General features: G+C 43.1%; 1 protein-coding gene across 11 annotated transcripts in view; it reads left to right on the forward strand.

Moving 5' to 3' along the window:
• The window catches only part of KIF13A (kinesin family member 13A), a 215,679-nt gene that overhangs the window by 145,244 nt on the left and 43,239 nt on the right, over positions 1-27,196 (forward strand). For 6 of the 11 annotated variants that reach the window (XM_053904861.1, XM_053904863.1, XM_053904864.1 and 3 more), the window contains 10 exons: positions 3,205-3,316; positions 3,701-3,913; positions 7,052-7,162; positions 8,499-8,633; positions 10,531-10,661; positions 14,820-14,906; positions 15,019-15,185; positions 17,199-17,318; positions 21,236-21,449; positions 25,959-26,121. In XM_053904861.1, coding sequence (XP_053760836.1) covers positions 3,205-3,316; positions 3,701-3,913; positions 7,052-7,162; positions 8,499-8,633; positions 10,531-10,661; positions 14,820-14,906; positions 15,019-15,185; positions 17,199-17,318; positions 21,236-21,449; positions 25,959-26,121 — 1,453 coding nt within the window. The remainder of the gene's footprint in view (positions 1-3,204; positions 3,317-3,700; positions 3,914-7,051; positions 7,163-8,498; positions 8,634-10,530; positions 10,662-14,819; positions 14,907-15,018; positions 15,186-17,198; positions 17,319-21,235; positions 21,450-25,958; positions 26,122-27,196) is intronic. The other 5 variants (XM_053904865.1, XM_053904869.1, XM_053904867.1 and 2 more) reach the window with 1 other exon arrangement.

Genomic DNA, 27,196 nt, shown 5'->3' on the forward strand with positions numbered 1-27,196 from the left:
TTTATTTTGAGAGAGATCACAGAGCATGGGATTGGGGGGGGGGGGGGCAGCAGGCAGAGAGAAAGAGAGAATTCCAAGCAGGCCCCTGCACTGTCAGCTCAGAGCCCAACACGAGGCTCGAACCCATGAACTATGACCTTATGACCTGAGTCAAAACCAAAAGCCAGATGCTTAACTGACTGAGCCATGCAGGCACACCCTGTATTATTGTATTTTTAAGGTAAATATCCACTAGTGTGATTACTGGATTGTAGGGTAGTTCTATTTTTAATTTTTTGAGGTACCTCCATGCTCTTTACCACAGTGGCTGTATTAGTTTGCATTCTCACCAACAGTGCATGAAGGTTCCTTTTTCTCTACATCCTCACCAATTTGTTTCTTGTGTTGTTGACTTTAGCCATTCTGACAGATGTGAGGTGATATTTCATTGTAGTTTTTATTTGCATTTTCCTGATGGTGAATGATGTTGAACATCTTTTCATGTGTCGGTTGGCCATCTGTATGTCTTTGGAGAAATGTCGATTCATGTCTTCTGCCCATTTTTAATAGGATTATTTGTCTTTGGGTGTTGAGTCATATTCTTTATATTTTGGGGGTACTAACTCTTTATCGGATATGTCACTTGCAAATACCTTCTGAGATTCAGTAAGTTGCCTTTTAGTTTTGTTAATTGTTTCCTTCTCTGTGTAAAAGCTTTTTCTTTTGATGTAGTCCCAGTAGTTTATTCTTGCCATGTTCTTTCTTAAAGTTGTTACCTTTGGGAGGAGTGATGCAGTGATTGAACTTGAATTTTTTTTTTAAACAGCTATATTGAGAAATGATTCATATACACATACTTTGCCATTTAAAAATGTACAATTTAGTGGCTTTTTTATCAGAATGTATAACCATCACCATGATCGAATTTGAAAACATTTCCATCATCCCCAGAGAAACTCTGTGTCTAAGTCATTCCCCATTTACACCACCCCAGCCCTGGGCAACCACTGCTTCCATCCCTATAGATTCGCCTATTCTGGGTATTTCATAATAATGGAATCGTTATGTGGCTGTATTAGTTTCCCAGTGTTATCATAGAAGATTACCACAAACTGGGTAGTTCACAACAACAGAAATTTGTTACAATTCTGGAGGCCAGAAGTGCAAATTCAGGGGATTGGCAGAGCTAGTTCCTTCTTGGGGCTCAGAGGGAAAATCTGTTGCATGCTTCTGTCCTACCACCTTCTAGTGGTGGCTGGCTCTCCTTGACCTTCCTTGGCTTGTAGATACATCTCTTCCATCTCTCCTCTGTTCTCACATGGCCTGCTCCCCTGTTGCCTGTGTGTCTTCACAGCCGTCTTAGAAGGGTACCAGGCATTGGATTACAGCAGTCTTTAAGTCAGTATCATCTCCTCTTAACTAATCACATCTGCCAAAACCCTATTTCCAAATGAGATTACATGTCAGGTTCTGGTGAACGTGAATTTGGGGTACACAGTATTCAACCCAGGACATTGGCCTTTGGTGTTTGGCTTCTTTCACTTATCATAACTTTTCAAGCTTCATCCATGTGTAGCTTCTGTCAGAATCCTCTCTTATGGCTGAATAATATAGTCCACTGTGAGGACATACCACACTTTAGTCATCATTTGGTGGACAGACATGTGGGTGGTTTCTACATTGTGGCTATTGCGAATAATGCAGCTGTGAACACTCTCGTACAAGAGTGTTTTTTTTGTATGGACATATGTTTTCTTTTCTTTTGGGGCGGATTTAACTTTTGAATCTGTCAATTATAATGTATGTATTTATGTCACTTTGCAGGAACGGCTATTATTAAAATTCTGGCTCGTGTTCTGCCTCTTGAGTTTGCATTGTATTTCAATGACTTTTCAAGTGACTCACCTTTGAGCAATTATGTTTTGTGAGAGATAGGCTTTGTTTCAACTCATTTAATGGAAGTCTCTTGTTAACATTAGAAAGCTATCTAGTCCTTCATGCTAAACTCTGGTCACTTGCTGAATTGTGCTCTTTTTTTTTTTATAAATAGGTCATAGCATTTAATTTTTTAACCATTCACAAAGCATTTTCTCTTTGTGATATCATGTCAGCTTCCCTGCACTCCTGGGAGATCTCCTGAGGAGTTCTCTCTTTTCTGGCTGCTAAACTTGGGATTTCCTTTTAAAAGCGTACTTGGTACTTAACTGTGACACAGTAGGATGTTCTTCATCCCTCAAGTCCGCAAATCTGTTGTTTTTGTGGTGATCTTTTCTCCAGGTTCAGAGAACATGTGTTAGCGTCCAGGGAATGCTCAGGGGACTACTCCAGCCTGCACCAGAGTCCCCTGGAGGGCTGGTTAAAGCAGAGTGCTGGGTCCCACCACGAGTGTCTATAGGCCTGGGATGGGGTGGGGCCTGAGAACGTGCATTTGTAACAAGGTCCTAAGTCGTGCTGGTGCTTTTGGTCCCAGCACCATGATTTGAGCCTATACAGTTAAATATATGTACCATCTTGGGCATTGTTCATCCAGGGCCTCTCAAAATTTAGCATCCTGTGAATCACCTGGAAATGCCTTTCGCTGGTTCTGACTCAGTAGGCCCGGGGAGGCTTCCAAGAGCCTTTGTTTCTAACCAGCTCTTGGGGGACGCCAGTGCTGCTCTCTGTAGCAGGTGTTGAAAGAGTAGCCATACGCTGTCCTCTGCTTGGGTGGGTCATTGTTCTGTACAGCTGTAAAAACTCCAGACTGAAGTAAACTTGCCAGCTGTAACAGATGAATGGCATCTACCCTGTAACATGTAGGGAAAGGTTCTCTTCAAGTTACGTGGTTGTTACAGAAAACAAAATGAGGGCCCGAATGGTCCGAATTCTACCCAAAGAGTAAAATGGTTCAGACTTTCAACATAATATTTGGAGTAAATTAAAATTCCCTAGAATGATCGCTTAAATGTAGGCTCCCAGGTTCTGAAATGTCTGTCTCACAGGCCCTGTGATTGAACAGAATCGATTCTTACAGGGATTCTGAATTCATTCTTTTAAATTAATGGAGTTACTTTCTGTTTTTCTTTTTCTTAGCTTCTTGACAAATTAATGTAAACTTGGTTATATCAACTTTAGGGCCTTGGTGTTCTGCATACTTTATCCCTAATGCCTGGAACGATTATTGTTTTATGCAAACAACATAACCATTCCATAAAGCTAATTTCTAAATGTTTTTTCTTTTGGCAGATCCCTTACAACCTTGGGGTTGGTTATATCCTCGCTGGCTGACCAGGCAGCTGGCAAGGGTAAAAACAAATTTGTGCCTTATCGAGATTCAGTGCTCACTTGGCTTCTTAAGGTAATTCATTGTTCTAGTGTGTTCCTTTCCAACTAAAACCTGGCTGTTTCAGAGGAGGCAGCTGAAAGGTGTGTGCAGAGCTAACCAGATACAGCACAACCGCCCGCCAATACTGTTAATCCGAATTCCTAGGAATGCAGAATGAAAACTCATTCCTGTTGCCTCTTTTGCCCCCATGATAACGCTATTCATCAGGCATTGTTCGTTGTTGTGACTATAGAGAAACCACACCTCATCATAAAATGACTCATGAAATACGGTGCCATTTCCATAACACATTTTCTTCACAGAGAATGTCGTATATGCATGTCTTCAGCTTCCATCATACATGTTGTGCACAGAACGGGGATCATTTCCTAAGAGGCTACTGGAAATATTTTGCAGGATAACTTGGGGGGCAACAGCCAGACCTCTATGATAGCCACCATTAGCCCAGCAGCAGACAACTATGAGGAGACCCTCTCCACCCTGCGATACGCGGATAGAGCCAAAAGGATCGTTAACCACGCCATTGTGAACGAGGACCCCAATGCCAAAGTCATCCGGGAGCTGCGGGAGGAGGTGGAGAAACTGAAGGAGCAGCTCTCACAGGCTGAGGTAAGATCAGCCTGGTGCTCCCTGTTTTTGAGATCCCCTGGCGTGTCGTATCTGAGTCGGGGAGGATGTGGTCGCCTGAAGTTTTAGGTCATCTCCGTGCATTCGGCATTTCTGACTGACATCTCCTGTATGCTAAGCATATAGCCATCTGTCCTAGGAACTTAACCTCCAGTCAACTAAAAGTGAGTTGTTGCTACTGCCTAATTGTTTGCCTTGGTAGATCAGTTGGCCCTCGGGCACCGATCTTGTCCAGCGTGAAATCCTAAGAACCAAATGGGTTGTTTTTATTAACATTGTACACTCTGTGCCCATAGGGCCTTGCGGTTTTCAGAGAAATTAGTTCTATGTCCTCTCTTCCTTAAGTCAGGGAAGGCAGCATGATGGAAGAGAAACATTAGGAAAAGAACTCAGAAATCTCCTTTTATTTTGCTTCACGTATATCAGCTCCTGGCAGGAAACAAAATCGGTCCTTTCTCATTGTTACCACCTTTGCTTGGCTTTACCCAGCTTTAATAATCACACCCTCTTCTAAGTAGCTATTGCTTTTTGCAAGTTACTGGGTGAGGCATCCAGCTCATTTGAAATAGGTAATAGGACTGAAATGAAGGCCGAGTAAGTGCCTTAGTGTGAGTCACGTGCTTCCCCCTGCCTCACTTGGGTGTGGACCTAGGGCTGCTGAGTTCACATTCCTTCATACCACTCCCTCCTGACCCCTCCCTTCTGGAAGAGTAGTAAATGGGGGGGGGGGGGTAATACTGTTATTTTTTGAGCACTTGTGTACCAGGCCCTGTTGAAATACTTTTTGTCTATCAGCTTCTCTAGTCAAAAAGATAATCAATAGGAGATTGAGGCAGACAGAAAGGGAGTCACAGCCCGGGATCTGAACTTCCCATTCGTTGGTGATCATGGAGTTGCACTGACAAGGCATTGTCTTCTTCCACCTTGGGCTTCTGAAGTGCAGGAAGCCTTGTTTTATTCCTGGTTTTCATCCCTAACCCCTAGTGCAACACTGATACTGGAGAGCGCTTAGCACAATGCTGGTGCATCGTAAGTGCTCAATAAATGTTGCTACCTCCTGTTATTATCATGTTTATAAGCATTCAGTGCATCAAACATACTTTTCATTGATGCCAAGAAGGTAGCAAAACACCTAGAAAATAAAACACTGTGGGGGGCCTGGGTGGTTCATTCGGTTGAGCGTCTGACCTCAGGTCATGATCTCACAGTTTGTGAGTTCGAGTCCCGCGTTGGGCTCTGTGCTGACAGCTCAGAGCCCACTTCGGATCCTCTGTCCCGCTCTCTTTGTTCCTCCCCTTCTTGTTCCCTCTCTCAAAAACAAATAAAACATTAAAAAAAAACAAATTAAGGGTGCCCGGATAGCTCAGTCGGTTAAGCATCTGCCTTCGGCTCGGGTCATGAATCTCTTGGTTCGTGAGTTCGAGCCCCACATTGGGCTCTCTGCTGTCTGCGCACAGCCTGCTTCAGATCCTCTGTCCCCATCTCTCTCTCTGCCCCTCCCCCACTCATTCACAGACTCCCTCTCTCTCTCTCTCTCTTAAAAGAATAAATAAACTTAAATATAAAAATACCAATCAACTTTGAAGAGCCATGATCCTAGGAGGAAAATGTAATAGTTCTGCAGTCAGTACATACGTGGATGAGCTCCTTCTTTCCTCTTGTCTCTGAACCTGCTTTTCTGCCATGACCATGTAATCCAGGCCAGACGGTAGAATGATGCCTGGCCAAAGAGAACGGAAGAGGAGCCACAGCGGGTTCACCTAGGGTTTTCATGGGTGTCCCCTTATACCCAGCACTGAGTGTCCCTCGCAGACTCTGTTCCCACTGTGACCTCGGTGCCTCAGGGAGAGTCCACAACGTTGCCACTGTGGCCTCTTGTCCAACTCTGCCATCTTTCTTGTTCGTGGGCTTACACTTTGTGGAGGCTCATGTTGCCATAGGGGGTCAAAGCATGCCATTCCAAGTAAAGCCCCCAAGTAAAAGCTTAGCTTAAAAAAGCTTTATATATATATATATATATATATATATATATATATATATATATATATATATATATCTGTATTGAGACCCCTTAGTTATTCTCACTCCGCAGACTCAGAGGGAAATTCCTACCCTTTTACCCAGATGTCTTGTTTCCAAGGGAGTAATGAATACACAAGGTTTTTATCACCATCCACTAAAAAAAATTTTTTTTCATGTTTATTTATTTTTGAGAGAGAGACAGAGCACTGCAGGGGAGGGGCAGAGAGAGAAGGAGACACAGAATCCAAAGCAGACTCCAGGCTCTGAGCTGTCAGCACAGAGCCTGACGTGGGGCTTGAATCCACGAACTGTGAGATTATGACCTGAGTCGACGCTTAACTGACTAAGCCACCCAGGCGCCCCAGAAAAGGAGTTTTAAATGATCCAGAGTCCAATTTTAAAATAAATGAGAAGAGGGGCACCTGGGTGGCCCAGTCGGTTAAGCGTCCGACTTCGGCTCAGGTCATGATCTCGCGGTCTGTGAGTTCGAGCCCTGCGTCGGGCTCTGTGCTGACAGCTCAGAGCCTGGAGCCTGTTTCAGATTCTGTGTCTCCCTCTCTCTGACCCTCCCCCGTTCATGCTCTGTCTCTCCCTGTCTCAAAAATAAAATAAAAATGCTAAAAATTTTAAAATAAAATAAAATAAAATAAATGAGAAGAATCTTCACTTTTCCTGGTAGGTTATCACTGGGATGTGTTTATTGATGATGTGTGTTGATCTCTGTCTTGCTGGGAAAAAAAAAAAAAGGTAACAGTGCTTAAGTTACCTTTGTTACGACGTTTCTGCTTTGAAGACAAACTTTAGCATCTTTTAGGTCTTTAAATGTGAAATTTAAGTACGATGGATAAAATTACTCTGTAGTGATTTGTATCAGTTTAATTCAGGGCACTGGTATTCCTTTTCCCCTCTAAAGAGTAGCAGTCATTTATTCTTACATTTCTTTTTATTAATAAAGATGTACAAGTCCACCCTGACAGTGTATGACTTAATTGCTTCCAACAGACTGTTGATAGCCACTTCAGAAGCACAGTAAAGGATTGTTTTATGAATAATGGTGGGAAAAAATAGAAAATCAGATATCTCTGGTTTCATTTTAAGGCTATGAAGGCCCCTGAACTAAAAGAGAAGCTTGAAGAATCTGAAAAGCTGATCAAAGAACTAACAGTGACTTGGGAAGAGAAGCTGAGGAAAACAGAAGAAATCGCACAGGTAGCCTGATAATTTAGGCCTAAAATCTTGTGATTCTTTTTCATTTGCCATCTTTTCTGCGTAGCCACTCATCATCCTCCCAGAGCCATTCAAGGACCTCTTTCTGCTCACCAAGACTGCAGAGATCACTTTTAGAGCCTGTAACTTCGTTGTCCTTTATCAACTACCATTTGGTCCATTTATTTGCTAGGAGCACTGAGCTGGAATAGGCATGGTCTCCAGGAAGCACTGTTAATGTTTCCTGCTTTTCTATTTTATGATTTTACATCACCCGGCAAAGTGTGCTACCTGACTGGCCGAGAATTTATAACCTACCACTCATCATGGTCTTTTTCCCAGTGTATTTGATTTTTGGGGCTCGTAAGAAAATGTTATATGAACTTTACTTGAGAAACGATATGAAGCAAGGACTAATTCTGCACTTGTGTGTGAGTGGGTGTGTTTTATGAATCTGCACTATACATTTTGTGAACATTTTAATCTCGCTGACTACTTGGAAATATTGGCCCATCCCAATCAGGTAGCTTGAAAGCAGTAACTGGGACCTAGTCAAGCCTTTTGCTTATATGTTTCTCGTAGGTGTTATTCTCACACAGACCCGTGCTTACGTACCCCACACACGTACTGCTGACTTCCTGTCTCTCATCCGTTGCTTTGTACTTCTTCACGGCACTTTATCATCCCTGGAAATTCTGTTTTGCTTGTCTGGTTTTTGTTTTTTTTTTCTTTTATGGTCTGTCTCTTTCTACTAGAATATAAGTTTTCACAAAAGGGACTTTGTTTTGCTTGCTGTTGTAGATCAGTACTTCCCGCCCCCATCTCCCATGACTTTCCCACGTTTACTAGGGTTATTATCACCTGAAATCAGGCAATATGCCCAGTCTTTCCTGTGCCCTTACAACACCTTGCTCTTACCTTACTTCTCCTCCATTTCTTCCTGTGGAATTCTTATACTTCAAGAGACATCGCAAGTATATTCTTTTCCTGAAGCCTTTCCTGGTCTCTGAATACATCATGGGCTCCTTCCTTGGAAGTCCCATAGTACCTTGTTCCTCTCCAGTGACACAGGGCTCTTCTCCTCTGATTTAGGTACGTGGTCTTGTCCCCTCGACTGGACTATAAACCCCTTAAACGGAAGATGGTATCTGGTTCACTCTTAGCACACTTTTAACATGGACACAAGACGTCATGCATTTTAGAGATTCCCTAAACTTGGTTGTGATGTGGGATTTCATTGGCATTGTCCCCAGAAAGAGTGACTTAAACTTTCCATGGATACATCTTGTCAGTAGAGCAACAAATAGAGTCCCCTGTGTTTGTCTGTTTTTGTGCCCAGGAGAGACAACGACAGCTTGAAAGTATGGGGATTTCCCTGGAGACATCGGGTATCAAGGTGGGAGATGATAAGTGCTACTTAGTCAACCTGAACGCGGACCCTGCTCTTAACGAGCTTCTGGTTTATTATTTAAAGGTAAGAGAGAATATAAATAGATGGTTGCAATCCTGATGCATTCACATATCACTCCCATTGGAATCTGGGAGCCTGTACCCATGATTTGGCTTTTTGAACATTTTATTTATTTTTGAGAGACAAAGCACAAGCAGGGGAGGGGCAGAGAGAGAGAGGGGGGGGGGAGACACAGAATCCGAAGCAGGCTCCAGGCTCTGAGCTGTCAGCACAGAGCCCCACGTGGGGCTCCGACCCACGAACCGTGCAATCATGACCTGAGCAGAAGTTGGATGCTTAACCAGCTGAACCACCCAGGTGTCCCTGGTTTTGCTTTTTGTATCCAGCTTAGCCCTCATTGAAAGAGGAGGGATAGTGCAGTCAGGTTACCGCTGAGAGTGAAAACCTCCCCTCTGGCAACCATCGATTTGTTCTCTATATTTATGGGTCTGCTTCTGCTTTATCTTTGCTTGTTTGTTTGTTTGTTTGTTTGTTTGTTTGTTTGTTTTTTAGATTCCACATAAAGCAAAATCATATGGTGTTTATCTTTCTCTGTCAGACCACACTTTTGGAAATGCTGGTTTATTTTGTGAAAGTGAAAAATGAGACATCTGTTTGAAATAGGGTACCTGATAGGCACTGATATGGGGTACCCCAAAAGACATAGGGCCTTTTTAATATGCACACACACACACACACACACACACACACACAAAATTCCTGAGTTATGATAGTATATAAATGTATGTGGCAGTACGTAACTCTCAAGGATTAGAGACCTGGAGACTTGAAGGCAGCTTATGTAACTGTCCACATACCGAAATCTCTAAATGAAAAGATTTACCCACTTGCAAAAAGTTAAATAAGTGCCTTGTTAAGGATTCTGATCTGCCTAGTTAATATAAAAAATGTGATGGAAAATAAGCTACAATTGAGGAAAGGAGCCTCAGTTTTCCTTCATCCTTTCTATTTTACTTTTCCCAGAGACCTAAATATGGGGCAAATGGCCCCTGACTTATTAAGCCCACTAATGGACTCAAGATCTGTTTGTTTAGAACATGACTAAGGCGTAAGAAATTGTGTCCAAAATCCTAATTTTGAAAGACCAAGCCTTTCTGTTGAATAGGGAAATATTATTATCATGGTGACTCAGTGATTTTTAGAGCAACGAAAGAAACAAAGGGACGAGCAGTGGACCGCCTCCCCAGGAGTCACAGTCCTCCTGTGTCTAGGGTTTGAGGTACTTGAAGTCCTGCTCATCTGTGCATTCTATAGCCCACAGGCTTCCACACTCTATGTAGGATTGGTATTCAACACTCAACTACTGGGGTGCCTGGGCGGCTCAGTTGGTTGAGCATCTGACTCTTGATTTCGGCTCAGGTCGTGATCCCAGGATCGTGGGATTGAGCCCTGGGTGGGGCTCTGCACTGAGCATGGAGCTTACTTGAGATTTTCTCTCTCTCTCTTTCTCTCCCCCCACTCCTCGCCCCTCCCCTGCTTATGTGCTCAAACTCTCTCTCTCTCTCTCAAATTAAAAACATAGAGGCACCTGGGTAGCTCAGTTGGTTAAGTGTCTGACTCTTGATTTTGGCTTAGGTTATGATCTTACGGTTCATGAGTTCGAGCCCCGCATCAGGCTCTATGTTGACAGTGCAGAGCCTGCTTGGGATTCTCTCTCTCTCCCTCCCTCTCTCTCTGCCCCTCCCCTGCTCGTTCTCTCTCTGTCTCACTCTCTCTGTTTCAAAAATAAATAAATAAGTACAAATGTCGTGGAAGATTTGACTTAGAGCACCCCAAATATCTTGTATCTGATTCATTTAATATTGTCATGCTGTTGGGTTATTTAAATTGATTGTGATAAATTTTTGTTGAGTTACTTGTAAGTATAGATGTTTTCCTTTCTTTCATGATCTGTTACTAGGACCATACCAGGGTGGGTGCAGACACGTCCCAGGACATCCAGCTCTTTGGCATAGGAATACAGCCGGAGCACTGTGAGATCGACATCGCATCCGATGGTGATGTTACTCTCACTCCAAAAGAAAATTCAAGGTAGGAAAAGTAAATGGCTCCTTCACATGCCAATGAGCCTGGTTTTCAGAAACCCCGTTCTGTCTGTTTGCTCACTTATTTCAAAGTTAAGACTTCAGTGGGTTCTTTTGCCTCAAGCAGCATATGATTCCTTAGGTGCATCATCTTCAGTGGGAGCTTATCTGCAGGAGTCTCGTGGCCTGGGTGAGGGAACACAAATTGCTGCAAAGACATTTTGTATTTGCTTCTTAACAAATTCCCAGGCATGTGTCCAACTAGAAATTACTTTTTAATGCTAATTTCTTGGCTGGATACATTACCAACCCAGGCAATTTCCATAACTTTTCTTTACATTATTGTAATAAGAACATACTATAAGTCAAAGTAATGTTTACACATGTGTTCAGAAGTGAGTGTGTACGTTCGCACTCTCTCAAAAATAAATAAACATTTAAAAAAAAGTGGGGGCGCCTGGGCGGCTCAGTGGGTTAAACGTCCGACTTCAGCTCAGGTGATGATCTTGCAGTTCGTTAGTTCGAGCCCCGCGTCAGGCTCTGCGCTGACAGCTCAGAGCCTGGAGCCTGCTTCAGATTCCGTGTCTCCCTCTCTCTCTGTCCCTCTCCCACTTGCTCTCTCTCTCTCTCTCTCTCTCTCTCTGTCTCTCTCTCTCAAAAACAAATAAACATTAAAAAAAAAAAAGGAGTGTGTGTGTGTGTGTGTGTGCACCTATATAAGGGTCCCTTAAATATATAAATGATCATGAAAGTTAGCAATAAATAAGAAAGACAAAGCTCATTATATTCCTCTCTCATTTGCTTCGGAACTGTTTTTAGTTTCATTCTAGAACAACACTGCCCAATACAACTTTCTGAGATGATGGGAAGGTTCTATATCTGCTAAGACCATTCTCGTGCACTTGTGTATCAAAATATGGACAATGAAAATGAGGAACTGAAAATTAAATTATAATTCAGAGCTTAAAACAATAAAGGACACTGAGTGACAAGTTTCAATTTGTCATACTGCCATTAGATATTAGATTATAGATACATAGGTCTGGGGATCCATCCATCTATATACCTAGATATATTAGGTTACTTAGATATCTTAATAAACTGGGCAGGTATTTTCCTTATAAACTGACTAATGTTTTTTAGGTAGAAGAGGTAAGTATTCTATTAAAAATTTTCCCCCCAAAACAACTTTTCATCATCCTTCTGGCAAGAATATGTGTATACGTATAGACGTATAGATAGATAGGTAGGCAGATAGATAGATGGATGGATAGATACAGATACACACACACCCACACACACACATGTATTCTAGTCTCATTTTCCACTTTTCTCGAATGAATAAATTAGTCCATAATTCCAAATAGATGGACACAGACCTTTGAAGCTTGAGTTAGCATTGAGTCATTTTCATTGGCAAGAATAAAGGGAGCATGTTAGTGTAAAATATGCACACTCAGGGGCGCCTGAGTCAGGTGGCTCAGTCAGTTGAGCATCTGACTCTTGTTCTTGGCTCAGGTCAAGATCTCGCGATTTGTGGGATCGAGCCCTGCGTCAGGCTCTGTGCTGTGAGTGTGGAGCCTGTTGGGATTCTCTCTCTGGCCCTCTCCCATACTCTCTCTCTCAAAAGATAATAAAAATATATACACACCAAAGTTTTATCTTGTTTGTGCATGACAAATTAAAAACATATGAGATGGTCTTTCCAGGGTATTTTTATCAATAAAAATTTAGCCCCTGTACTTGAAATATTACTGCAAAGAGAGGATTATTTTCCTGTGTGAGTTCTCCTTATTCTGTGACTCTTGAGCTAGAGCGTCCGGTCAAGATTAAGAGCTAGATAATGAGATTGTATGAGAAAACTAATTTATTGAAAAATTAAAACTAAGAATAATATTCATTTTTTTCTCCATCAAACTTCACCTGACAGTTCTTTAGCAAATTAAACTTTAATTAATTAATATCCTCATAATTTTTTTCTTAAATACCAGCAAAATCTCTCTCTTTTTTTTTAATGTTTCTTTTTTGAGAGAGAGCCCACACACAAGCAGGGAAGGGCACAGAGAGGCAGGGGTCAGAGGATCTGAAGCGAACTCTGTACTGACAGCTCAGAGCCTGATGCAGGGCTCAAACTCAGAAACCATGAGATCATGACCTGAGCTGAAGTCAGACTCTCAACCAACTGAGCCACCCAGGTGCCCCCAAATCTTTCTTTTTCATTTAAAGTTTATTTATTTATTTGAGAGAGGCAGAGGCAGCATGAGTGGGGTAGGGGCAGGGAGAGAGAGAGAATCCCAAGCAGGTTCCACACTGACAGCCCAGAGACCTTCGTGGGGCTTGAACTCATGAAACCATGACATTATGACCTGAGCTGAAACCAAGAGTTGGACTCTTAATCTACTGAGCCATGCATGCACTGCCACAAAATCTCTTTTCTAAATGAAGGAAACATGTATAAGAACATTAGGGATGCCTGGATGGCTCAGTAGGTTAAACATCCGACTCTTGATCTCGGCTCAGGTCATGATCTCAGGGTTCTTGAGATCAAGCCCTGAGGGGCTCTGGGCTGACAGCCCAGACCCTGCTTGGGATCCTCTCTCTCTCAAAATAAATAAATAAACATTTAAAAAAATTATCTGCACTAAAAATTCTGGATGACTTTTCATCTCCCCCTAAAAAAAGTCACAGTGGCAAGGCTTTAACTATGTTAAAAATCAGTTGATGAGATCTTCCGATCGGCAGGAAATCCTATGAAATCTGTTACAGTGAGTCATTCACAGCCCCTTGTACCCTGTAAGCCGTAGCATAGCTGTGAGGTGAGGAAACCTGTGCCCTTGGGAGACCAGCTCCAGATGTCCTCTGGGCAGAGTTGCAGCTATAGGGTTGGAATCGAATCCCAGATGCACAGGCCAGCACAAAGCCAGAGACACAGTGCACGTGATCTGAGGTGTGATTCGTGCAGTGTAACAGACTCGGAGTCCTTTCCCCCATCTCTGGCTATTTGTCTTATTTTTACAATTTGTTTGGTAGCTATTTAGGATTTAAGCCTGGTGTTCTTTTATGTTTTCCCCAAGTTTCTATTATGGAAAACTTCAAACATATAAAGTAGAAAGAAGAGTATGGTGAACCCCCTATATGTCCATCATCCAGCTTCAAAAATGAGCATCTCGCAGACAGTTTTGCTTTTATTTCTATACCCTCCACATCTCCCCCTCCCTCCCCTCTGGGGTATTTTAAAGAAAATTCCCGACAGTATAACTTTTTATCCAGGAATGTCTCAGCTTGTATTTCTAAACAGGTGTTCGTGAACATAGCTTAAGTTCCATCACACCTAAAATAATTAACAATAACGCCTTATTAACCTTCATATATTGAGTCAGTGTTCACATCTCCCCAAAGGTATCAGAAATGTTCCTTTTCATTTGTTTCTTGAAATCAGGATCAAATAAGATTCAACCGTTGTCATTGGCTGTTTGTCTCTTTTAGCCTCCGGGTTCCTCCTCCCTCTGTCCCCACCCCCTTTTCCTTGCATTTTAGTTGTTGAAGATGCTTGGTTGTTTTCTGTAGTCAGCATTTTGCTCGTTGTGTCCCATGGCATTATTTAGCATCTTCCACCACCTTCTGTATTTCCTAAGTTGGTATTTTGATATAACAGCTTGATCAGATTCAACTCAAATTTGGACAAGAAAATTCCATAGGCATTCTCGTGTATGTTTCCATCAGGAGCACATCATGCCAAGTTGTCTATCTTTGAGGGATGTTGGCTGCCCTTGATCATCGTGTTTTGTTCTTTTCTTTTCTTTTTTTTTTTTTATGTTTATTTGTTGAGAGAGAAGGGGCGGAGGGGCAGAGAGAGGGGGACAGAGGACGTGAAGCAGGCTCCGCACTCTCAGTGCAAAGCCCATCATAGGGCTCGAACTCACAAACCACGGGATCATGACCTGAGTCAAAGTTCGACACTTAACCCACTGAGCCACTCAAGTGCCTCAGATCATCACTGCGTTCTAATCACATGTTTTGAGGGTGGTTGCAATTCTATTACTCCTTCTTTTGGTATTAGCAGAATATGTCTGTTGAGAGAAACTTCTCCATCTCTCATGGGCTGCTGGGTCGGGGTTCTGTGCTCTTTCCCACTGAACTGACATATTCCCTGGTCTTCTTTCAGGTCCTGTGTAAATGGCACCCTTGTGTGCAGCACTACCCAGCTGTGGCACGGTGATAGGATCCTGTGGGGAAATAACCACTTTTTTAGGTAACCTCTTTGGGTTCCCTAATATTTTCACTTTTTTTTTTTTTTTTTTTTTTTTTACTGTTACCTGAGTATAAAACAAGTCAATTTTCTCTAATGGTGGAAAACCCCACAGAATTAACTTACCTAAGAGGAAACGGCGAGACTGGTTGAAAGACTTTGAAAAGGAAACCGGCCCGCCAGAGCATGACCTGGACGCAGCCAGTGAAGCTTCCTCGGAACCAGACTATAACTATGAATTTGCACAGATGGAGGTTATCATGAAAACGCTGAACAGCAATGGTAAGACCTTCCCTCCGATTCCTCCGTCTTGGGCAGCTCCTATCCCTTGAGGGATGTGCTTGCATAAAGATTCACTCTGAAACTTAGATAGATAAAATTGCTAATTTCTTACAGAGGCCCCTGGAGAGGGGCTCATGAAACATCCCATGGCCTGATCTGCTCCCTCAAGTGTAACCAAGGAGTGGGTAGTCCCTTTTTTGAGCCCCTTGTTTCCAAGCCAGTTGTGGTAACATTTCCAAGGTCATAGAGTCCGGAAGGACTATGGTGGCATTCCTTTTCAAATTCCCCTTACTGGGCTTGTCATTTCTGAATCTTTCAGAGCACAAAAATCCCCAGCAGGGCATGAACCCAGGAATTTCCAATGGAATGTAATGGGTAAATAAAAGTCATGATATTTTGCTGTAAATCCAGTTGGAAATTATACCATCAAAGAGGCTTACATAGCAAGCCCGGGTAGCTTTTACAAAAATGATAGCCACGGGCTTTATAGGCTCTTTGCTTGACCTGCACACTGGCTTGTCTCAGACCTTTAAGGTAGAGATTTCCTTAAAGCATCATTTCTAGATCCCTTGATCCAGAAAGTTTTCAGTGTTTGTTTTAAAATTCTTCTCTGTATGTAAACGGAAATCCTTTACCTCTTCATAAACACTTAACGTGCATTCAGTAAAATCCATACCACATTCTGTCTTGATGGCTATTTTATAAATGTGCCCCTTCATTTTCCATCTCTCGGTCTTCTCATCTCCAGGCTTGTGCCTGGAAACTAGAAACAGGACAGCAAAGTTCTTCTGTTACCAGGTACAAGGCAGCATTTCTCGGACCAGAACTGTGTGACAAGAAGTATAGCTGAGGCTACATTCAGGAGCCCCTGAGATGAGAAAGTCCGATCTCGCTGTCCCATTCAGCTGTTCTTTGAGTACCTAAGGATCATCCCCAACTTGCACCAGGGAGGACCTCCAGGAGCCTCTGCCGGCCGTGGTGCAGGGAGAGCATTATGTTTTCTCAGTCGGGCTCTCCCTTGAAAATGTTGACTTTTGCCCTCTATCTTTGAACCAGCCTATCTAGAAGAATGTGAGCATGGCTGGAGAAAGTCGGTCAGATCTCTGGCTTCTCAAATTGGGGATTCTGTTGCAGGAATAAAGACTCTGACCGTTTTATCTCTGGATTTTTAGCCCCAAGGACTCCCTCTTTTCAATTATAGAAATGAAGCCTGAAGAAAAGGCTAGATGGAGGAACAAGTGTGATGCATTCATATGAAGAATATAGAACAACCCCAGAAAAGAACATCAGTGAGACTGGGGAAACAGATTAGCTGCTGGGGCTTTGGATGCTGCACCCCAGGGTGCACCATAGCTAGGGGTCAGTCTACTCTGCTACTTAGTCGCCCAGTTGGGGGGAATCCCAAAAGACATTCCAAAGTGATGTTCAGACACCAGCATCACATTGATGGGCCATTTTACAACATGCCTGAGCAACAAGTCTCCTGTGAGTAATTTTTGGAAGCCCCAGTGGATCAGGGTGTGACAGGAGGGTGTGGGCTCCACTCCAGGTGCAGGAACACCCATTGGAAGAGCCTTATTTCTCTACATGAGATTACAGAGTTCCAGATGTCTCTGTTCTCTAACTGCAGAGTATCCTGGGGGTAGCAGTGGAATCCTCTGTTGTCCCACATCGTAGATTTCTAATTTTATTCAATCACTACCTTCCTATCATATTTATAGTAAACCCCTGAATAACAGATGAGTATTTAGTAAGTATTTGTTAATTCCTCCAATCCTCTTAGCCAAACCAATTAGTCACCAGTGACCTGCCTCATGGTATTAACATGAGTTATCCATTTGTATTCAGATCAAGCCTTGTTCTCCAGTGTTGATTTTATCTACTTAAAAATAGTGTTTCTCCCTCCCCACACTTCACCCAATTCTTGCCTATGGGGCACACAGGACGTGCCCTGACTCGGTGCTGAAATGCTGGTGGCCCAATGGTATTCACGCAATTCACCTCTACCGCTAGGTGGTTTCCCGATAATAAGCCTGTCTGCCTGGTGGTCGTCCCCCTGGTGGTCGTATTTGAAGATTCTCTTCCCTCTCATGTGGTTTCAGACGAAGCTCCTTCACAAACACTGGGAAAGAGGTTTTCACTGATTGTGACGTTAGCATGGGGGAGCTTGACCGGGTTTTAGCAGTGCTGCTGACTGATGCTTGTGCTATACCTGCTTTGGCAAGACTCCAACTAACACGATTGGGAAGAAGCTGAAGTTTTTTGCCTGACAGAAGCACTCTGAGGCATTCCTGATTGAGGAATGTGCCTTTTTAAACTGCGACCCCTTCCTCCCCAGGTCCCAACTCCATTGCCTTCCCATTGGTTAAAATCTAGTAGCCATTCTGTCCCTTATACATCCAACAGCACAAAAGTGCTATTGGTATCATTGGTACGATGACTAATGTCTTTATGACTGTTGACAGCAGAGCTGTTCAGGACATTGTACTTGCGGGTGGAGATTTACCTGCATTAAGCGTAGAATGATGTATTTTCAAATTTCTAAAATAAATAATGACCTAAAACACAATTCATTGGAATTAAGAGTAGAAGCAAACCTCGTATCTGTGGGCAATAATGGGTTCTTCCCCAGGGTTCAGAATAAGAATCAGGCACTCATCTGTCTTCACAGAGTCAATGGTAGCTCTAAAGTAAAGAGCAGTGAAGGGGCTGGTGAAGAGTCATTGAATTTATTCCATCTGGGATTAAAAGGTTAGTTTTTGTTTCTTGGGAGCTTTTTCCCCCAAAGGATCTACTTCCCTTCAATTTAGTGCATTGGGCATCTTGGTGTGAATGAATACCATCTATCACATAAATGCCTTCCAGCCTCTAACTATTGACACCCTCTCTTTTCCATTCTTGGGACAGATAAATAAGTTTGAACACATTACATAGTTAACATACCAGGTAAAGAATAAACTAATGAAGAAGAGAGAACATGCTATGCTATAATAAATGCTATCATTTGTCTCTTCTTAAAACACCCACCTCTTTGGTATCGTGGCCTTAGGTACCAGGCTTCCTGAGTTTTAAAACCCTTCATTCAAGAGAAAGAAAATGATAAGGGATAAATTAAAACCGTGGGCAATGTTTTGATGGTTGATTGCTTGGTTGAGAATAGGCCAAGTAGTCTTTGGCTTCTGTCCTAGGCCATATCATAGAGTCAGGTTGACTTGCTGATTAGGATAATCTATTTTAAAAATATGCTGTATAGTGATAAAGGCTTGAAACTGGTTAATTAATTTGAAAAGATGATGTTATCGAATATGTCTAAGAGAAAGGTATTTTCAGACTTGGGTTGAGGTCAGAGGTTTCAAAAAGAAAAGGTAGACAGACAGAAACATCAGCTCCTGTATCTCTGCCTTGGCCCTGGATAGCATGGCCTGTCCCAGAGTCCTGGGGCAGGCCTTACTGGGGATAGATGCTTTGAGTTGCTCTCTCTTCTGTATCTCCTGGTTGGTTTGTGGCCAGTGATGAAGCCTGGTGAATAGTAGGGTGTTACGTCATGGCAGCTGATAAAGCAGTTTAAAGCAACTTTGGTCACATGGCCCCTTCATTAGCACAGGACCTCAAGGGGAGATCCCCTCCACTTCTGCCATTTGGGACCATGTATATTTCTACACATCTCTGACTAACAAGGAGAAATGAGGATTAAATATCTTATCTAGTGTCTTTTAGCAAAAATCCTAGAATGTTCTAAAACATTGTGTTTTCCAGTGTTCGGTCTCTAGAAAAGATTCATAGACACTAAGGTAGGGCTCTTGGAAATCAGGCTCCATGTAAGTATAAATGAATGGCAAGGACCTTGTCCTTCCTTTTTAAACCTAGAGCCTGAAAGAGAAAAAACATGTACTGTTTGAGAAATGCATTTATTAAAAATTCTGGGAGAACTTTTCTTTTCTAACCCTTACATTTAAAACTTCTTCAGACTTCTTCTTTACCATACTTCATGTGTTTTTAATAAATTACAGGACTAGGTCAGAAGTTCAGATGCTTTGGAATACGTAGATATTCTACTCTATGGAAAAGGTCTTCCCTTTCCATGGTCTGTCTTTGTTTAAGAGTTTGGTATTTTGGGGAGCACCTGGGTGGCTCAGTCAGTTGAGTCTGTGACTTTGGCTTATGTTGTGATCTCTCAGTTTTTGAGTTTGAGCCCTGCGTCAGGCCCTCTGCTGTCGGTACAGAGCCCACTTAAGATCCTCTGTCCCCCTTTCTCTGCCCCTCCTCTGCCCCCTCAAAACACAAATATTAAAAAAAAGAAAGAGTGTCGTATTTTTAAGAGTTCATTTTCCATCAGATTTTCAAGTAATGTATTTTAGGGACCCCATATCAGGACTCTTAAAGAAAATTATTCTACTCTGAAAAAATGCTGAATTTTAGAATTTTATATAAGCAAAGAACAGTATTTTTTTTTAATATCTACTCTTAAACAGAGTACAAGTTCTGAGCAAAACATTGGAGATAAGAATACTGTATCAGTCAATTACTAACGTGATGTCCTCCTCCCAGATAGTTCGCTCTGCTCTGAGTTCAAAACCTGGCTCTGTCGCTCATTAGCTCTGTGATCTTAGGTCAACATCTTTAAAATGGGAATGTTATCCACCCTTAGTTTGTTGCAAGGCATTCACGAGATGATGCATGTAAAGGGCATATGCCTCTCCCTGAGTTGTAGCTGGTAGCTAGCAGAATTATTATTGCCATGTGGTTGTTATTTTTATTAAAACAACTCACCTGTGCTCTGTATAGCTGGTGATTTTTTTAATTGCTTTCTACTTTTTGTTTTATATAACTTAACCTTATTTGTTAAGCTAACATCTTACTGTTCATATAGAAAATTAGTATAACTTACATGTTTATTTCACAAATTGATAGAGTCTTCTGGAAAAGTCCATCAGTAGCCATCATTGGGTGGTATTTTTATACCCTCTTGTTATCCTCATTTCCCACTCTTAACCTTGGAAGTTAAACTGAGAGTCAAGAAGTGGGAATATAACACGAATGTCACAATTTGAATGACAGGCAAGGGTATGAACTCCAGGCCAGTCTGCGAATAGGAACACATCTCCTCCACATCTCGTGTACTTGAAGGACATATTCACCGTGTTGGTGGTTTTCTTACTTGCCATCCAGATAGTCTGACCTGTTGTTTCCCTAGAGTCCACTCACTTAGAGACGCCCGTAACTTTCTCCTTTGGACATGTGGTCAGTGCCTTCATCTTTCTCCACAGCATCCAGGTCAGTGGTCATTACCAAGCTAACGTCCTGCCACAGCCAGGGAGCCCTACCTACACCACAGCCACCGCTACCCATGGTCGTGGCCTTTGAACAACGTATATCTATCTATAATTATTCACCATGTGTATGTTGCTGATCTCTCGATCTGCAAAAACAGAAAGTAAAAAAGAGCCTTTGAGTTTTGCGAGTGAACTCCCCCTCCCCTCCCCCTTCTTTCTCCTTTTCTTTTCTTTTTTGGAGGCGAATTGCCTTCTTGAATATCAGCACCTGAGAAATGGCCAGACCATATACTCAATATTTTCAAACACGTTCAGTGATCTACAAGATCCCCCCCCTTCTGCCACATTATAGAAATTCAGGAGTCATAAGATTTGTGGTTAGAATCAGAACTAAATGGGCATAGAAATGGACTACCATAAAAATGAAATCCTGTGTGGCTCTCTCTTGGAAGCCGTGTCAGGTTTCATGAAATTTTTCTCAGTGGGTCGAAGCCCGTTCCCTCTACCACCTGCTTAGAGTGGATTAATGATCCATGTAAACGTGAGCTCATCAAATTGAAGAAACGCAGTAGATATAGGGAATGTTTACACGCAGGACATTTATCTGAAATGTTAATTAAAAGGTGGGTGGGAGGATGCCCCTCAGGCCCCTCCGAGAAGGCATCTGCAAAGACTAGTTTCCGAGCCAGGAGATGGTTCCTGCCTGAAGAGGCACCTGGCGGGCTGCCCTGTCGTAGCCACCCCGAAGACACCTTGCCTTGTCTCTTGGCTCACCAGATCCAGTGCAAAATGTGGTTCAGGTCCTGGAGAAACAGTACCTGGAAGAAAAGCGGAGCGCCCTGGAGGAGCAGCGGCTCATGTACGAGCGGGAGCTGGAGCGGCTCCGCCAGCAGCTGTCCCCGGAGCGCCAGCCCCAGAGCAGCGGCCCCGACCGCCTGGCCTACAGCAACCAGACGGCTCAGCAGAAGGTGACCCAGTGGGCAGAGGAGAGGTAAGAATGGGACCCCGGTGACCCAGAGGCCCGGCTCCAGGGCCTTGGAGCTTTGGGCGAGGCATGTGAAGGTGAGGACAGACCTAAGCAAGGAAGGAAATCTTAGTCCTGTGTCTGGTCATTAGCAATCGCCTTTTCCTGTCAGAGATTCTGTCCATCCTTGGTATGCTTACTGGGATGTTAGTCATTAAAGACCATCCCTCCCCCCTTACCCTTCGATAAAAATGGCACCAGGTTACAGTATCATTGTTGCGGGGGCTCCTGGGTGGCTCAGTCAGTTAAGCGTCCAACTCTTGATTTTGGCTCAGGTCACCATCTCCTGGTTCATGGGTTTGAGCCCCCCATCAGGCTCCTCACTGACAATACAGAGCCTGCTTGGGATTCTCTCTCTCTCCCTCTGTCTCTGCCCCTCTCCGTTTGCACTCCTTCTCTCTCTCAAAATAAGTAAGTACAACTTAAAAAAATATATAAGCATTAAAAAAAAAAAGAATACCGTTGTTAGATATTGAAGTAGAGAAAGTTGGGATTGTTCTTTAGCATAAAACCGTTTCTTATTTTAAATTTCCCTTACTTTGGAGTCTCTTTAAATACAACTATGATATTAAGAAATCTAAATGTGAATTTTCAAAATTTGTGACTTAAAAATATTTATATCAGGGGCACCTGAGTGGCTCAGTCAGTTGAACATCCGACTTCAGCCTAGGTCATGATCTCGTGGTTCGTGGGTTTGAGCCCCACGTTGAGCTCTGTGCTGACGGCTCAGAGCCTGGAGCCTGCTTCAGGCTCTCTCTGCCCCTTTCTCTGCCCCTCCCCTGCTTGCGCTCTGTTTCTGTCTCTCAAAAATAAATAAACATTAAAAAATGCTTTTAAATAAAAAAAATATTTATCTCGGAACTGAGGTAGTGGTGGAGGAAACATCACCCGTGAGGATAGTAAATTATTGCTGAGTTCTGTTGTGTTCTCACTGCAGTCTAGGCGTGATGCTGATTTAGCACTCCCAGCAGCAGTGTGCAGTGGGAACAATTATCTCTGTCCTGAAGATAGGGCACTCAGTTTACATATCCTCCTCAGTAACCCACCTGGCCCCTGAAAAGGCCAGCATCTGAACCCAGATCTAGGAGTCCCATTACTAACTCGTATGTTGTTACAATAACCTTAGTAACGAAAGTAGCACCTGACGTTTGCAGAGCATTTACCAGGTGCCGGGCACCAAGTGCTTTACATGTGTCCATCTCATCTTCACAACTGCTACTATATGTTATCATTTGTACCCCACTTCACACGTGAGGAACCAGGCTGAGAGGTTGAATGATTCACCCAAAGTCATTCAGCTGGTAAGTTACGACTGTGGGATCAAAGCCACGACTCCTGGGCGGGTACTCTCATTCTTTCAGCCACACTGCATCTCTCACAAGCAATGAGATGCTTAAACCTGAGCCACATTCAGGGAAGAAGAAGAAGAGGGAGAAAAGGGAGCCCTAGCCTGCACAACAGGCTTGCTGCGGTAACGCACTTGATCGTTCTAAAGTAAGAGAAAAGAGTCAGTTGCGTTTTCCCCAGGAGCTTTCTGCTCATCTGTCTGGATACCAAAGTATGAAGATTTATCCTACTTGTAACACATTACTCTTTATCTTTTACTGTGCCTGGGTAAAAGAGACAAAGGTTATCAGATAATGCTTTTTCTGAAGAGCTGCCTTTTCCACCTTTACTGAACTGATGGCTTTACTCTAATAACAGTGAGCTTGAAGGTAATTGGTGTGACTGGACCCACTGATACCCTTTCTCCCTACATACTTCTTGTGTACTGAAGATTGTAAAAGACAAAAACAGAAAGATGCAACAGAAAAGGTAGATTTTTGTTTTGTTTTAAAAATATTTTGTAATGCTTATTTATTTTTGAGAGAGAGAGAGAGACAGAGCATGAACAGAGGAGGGGCAGAAAGAGAGGGAAACAGGGGTGCCTGGGTGGCTCAGTTGGTGAAGCGTCTGACTTTGGCTCAGGTCATGATCTCACGGTTCCTGACTTCAAGCCTCGCATCGGGCTCTGCGCTGACAGCTCGGAGCCTGGAGCCCGCTTCGGATTCTGTGTCTCCCTCTCTCTCTGCCCCTCCCCTGCTCACGCTCTGTCTCTCTCTGTCTCAAAAATAAATAAACATTAAAAAAAATTTTTTTTTTAATAAAAAAAATCAAAAAAAAGGAAGAGAGGGAAACACAGAATCTGAAGCAGGCTCCAGGCTCTGAGCTGTCAGCACAGAGCCTGGCATGGGGCTCGAACTCATGAACCATGAGATCATGACCTGAGCCAATGTCGGATGCTTCACCATTGTTTTTAATGATTGTATTTTTTCCATCAAGTGTTAAAAAATTTTTTTCCACTCAATTCCAGATTGATTCTCTTTGAGGCTCTAATTCTTAAAAGGAAGGAGAGTAGCAAGGATGATATTTGGAGCTGTCATTCAAGGAGATGAGAATGCTACAATACTGATTTCACCAGAGTCACTGGATAAAATTTAGATGTCGTTAATGATGGGCTATTATATTAGAAGCTGGGACTCTTACCTAAACAAGTGTTGATGGCTTGTGAAATATCAAAGGACTCATACCTAAGTAAAGGTTGTGGGCTGAAAATCAAGTATATTTAAGAGCTAGTGAGAATTACAAAGAAAACCAGAGATGTAGTTACTCTTTCTGCAAACTGGCAATGTGTCATAGAGCAAGATATAAATATGTGAAAATTACATCACAATAGTCCGTTAAAAAACAGTTTTATCCAACAATAGGAAGTGTTTCAACCACATAATTATCCCTCTGTCATTGATCCCTCATCTGAAAATAACTTCCAGGAGCAGGAAATCAGCTTCATTCATTGAAGTGTTCCCAGTGCCTAGAACAGTGGTGTCTTTGGTAGGTGCTTTGCGAGTATTGACTGTGTGAAATTACTGAAGTGATAAGTGTGTGTGTGCTTGGGCAGGAAGCACAGTAAGGGACGTGGTGGTTAGTAGAGGGTGGGACCCCCATGCTGTGGGGCTTCTGCCGCAACTTCATGGAGGATGAAGGACTTCAGGCGAGTTTGAAGGGTGGACACTGGACGGGCAGACAGAAGGCGGGAAGCATTTGGATGGGCACGCGGGCACAAACAAATGAGAAACCGTGGAGAAGAGGAAGGTGTTTTGCGGATTGCATGAGAGCTGTTTTGTTTGCTCCGAGAGGTGAGTTGTATAAGAGTAGGGAGAGCGAAGTCCAAAGCTGTCCGGTAGGGCACACAGGTGCCTGCAGATTTATCCCATGCGGGGAGAGGAGGTTTTGAACTGAGGGCTGGCCTGAGACAGGCAGGGGTTTGTGTGACTGGTGGTGTCAGAGAGCCTGGGGGCTTTGAGGCTACCAGGGGTTATGAAAGCAATAGAGAGATTTAGGGGATATTTAAAAGGAAAAATCCACAGAAGGCTTTTTTTCTGGATGTTGTAGAAAAGAGAAAAGGCTGAGCTGGCTGAAAAAGAGTCAAGTCCAGGGAACTGAAAAAAAATGGTATCACCTAGGAGAACCAGACAGACAGGATCGGTGTGCCATACGTGTTAGGGTAACTTCAGATTAACATCTTTGCAGGTGCCTCAGTGTCACTTTTGAGGTGATGAGAAAGGGGTAGAGACTGGGTATTCCAAGCTCCCCATTTTCCTATGAAGTAAGGGCAGGGGGTGTATAAATGGTAGAAAAGAGAAGGTAGATAAGCATTCTGCTAGTCTGGATTACCTTTGAACCCACCTGTGGAACCAGAACTCTTCCTTTCATTCAGTGGGTACTTCAGGGGTTTCCCACAATGGGCCGTGCCCCTGACCACACAGTTCTCCCCCTGGGGTGCCTGCAGCTCCATAGGGGACACAGACATCAGTCAAATAATTACACAAATAACTGAGAGATTATAAATACAACACATCTACGGAGGCAAAAGATGTGGGGACTGAGAGAGCACGTAATGGCACATAATAATGTCCTATTCAGCGTCAGAACGTTGGAGAAGGTCTTCTCAGAACGTTGGAGAAGGTCTTCTCAGGAAGGTCTTCTATTGTGTGGACTTGAGGAAAGAATTCCTGCTAGCACAGAAGTCCCACTTCTTGCCTTTTACCAACTGAAGAAATCATGTGAAACACTTTCTCCTTATGGACTCCAGATTTCCGTCCCCTGCCCCATTCCCCTCCCCACCAGCCCCAGAAGCACACAAAAAGTCGTAATCAGTTCTTTTCCCTAAAGGATTCCTTTATTGGTCTTTTGGCAGCAGCATATTAAAATCTAGGAGTTTTCAGATGTTAGGGGATTTAAAACATGGTTTTTAGTTAAGTCCCTCTACGTATTTGCTCCTCATCAGTGGTTACCAACAGGAAAAAAAAAAAATGGTTGAAAAATATTGCCTGGAAGGAGTTGCCTACCACTTTCTAAGAATACGACTCACTTAGAAGCAGAATTGGTTTCCTTTTCTTTTCGGAGTTTCTCATTTCCTTTTCTGCTACCCCACAGGGATGAGCTCTTCCGCCAAAGCTTGGCAAAACTGCGCGAGCAGCTTGTGAAAGCCAATACCTTGGTAAGGGAGGCAAACTTCTTAGCTGAGGAAATGAGCAAGCTCACTGACTACCAGGTGACTCTGCAGATCCCTGCCGCAAACCTCAGTGCCAACAGAAAGGTAAGAGTGCTTCAAAAAAAAAAGAGAGAGAGTAAAATGTACAACAGTATGTACTATAAGACAGCAGACAAACCTGACGTCCTAAAGAACATCTGTGAGGGGCGCCTGGGTGGCTCAGTCGGTTATACATCCGACTTCGGCTCAGGTCATGATCTCGCGGTCCGTGAGTTTGAGCCCTGCGTCGGGCTCTGTGCTGACAGCTCAGAGCCTGGAGCCTGCTTCAGATTCTGTGTCTCCCTCTCTCTCTGACCCTCCCCCGTTCATGCTCTGTCTCTCTCTGTCTCAAAAATAAATAAATGTTAAAAAAATTTTTTAAAAAAATCTGTGAGGAGATGCTGATATGAGCCGGAATATTTATTCTTTTTAAGACTTCCTATCTACTAGTATAACATTGTATGTCAACTCTACTTCAACAGTAAAAATTTTAAAAAAAATTTCCTCTATAGACTCCCCCCCTCGAGTAAATATGCCCTTAGATGTGTTAAAACTAGAAATATATATAAGTAATTCCTCTTCTCTCTGTCATGTAAATGCCCCCTTCTGGAATGGGGGGATAGGTGCCAATTTCAGAAAGGATTCTACAAGAAAGGAAGGCTTGTCGGGGTGCCTGGGTGGCTCAGTCGGTTGAGCGTCTGACTTCGGCTCAGGTCATGATCTCACAGCTCGTGAGTTCCAGCCCCGCGTCGGGCTCTGTGCTGACAGCTCGGGGCCTGGAGCCTGCTTCGGATTCTGTATCTCCCTCTGTCTCTGCCCCTAACCCACTCGCATTCTGTCTCTGTCTCTCTCAAAAATAAATAAACATTAAAAAAAAATTTAAAAGAAGAAAGGAAGGCTTGTATAATACCTTTTTTCTGTGCACAGAATGACTCTTTGCAGCCGTTGGGAGGTTTCCTGTCATTTCAACTTGAAGAATATTTCCTTTAAGGAGGAACTTCAAAAGACAATAATTTTGCATCCATTTATGTTTCCCATGGCAAGCAAGCTAGAAACGAGTCAGGATTTCATTACTCTTTCTGCATTTTAGTACTTTGACCAAGCAGTTCTTTGAGAAATTTATGCTAAGTCCATAGTCATA

This window comes from Panthera pardus, unplaced genomic scaffold (genome assembly GCF_024362965.1).
Source record: "Panthera pardus isolate Hobbes unplaced genomic scaffold, ASM2436296v1 HiC_scaffold_17, whole genome shotgun sequence".
Classification (NCBI taxonomy): domain Eukaryota; kingdom Metazoa; phylum Chordata; class Mammalia; order Carnivora; family Felidae; genus Panthera; species Panthera pardus.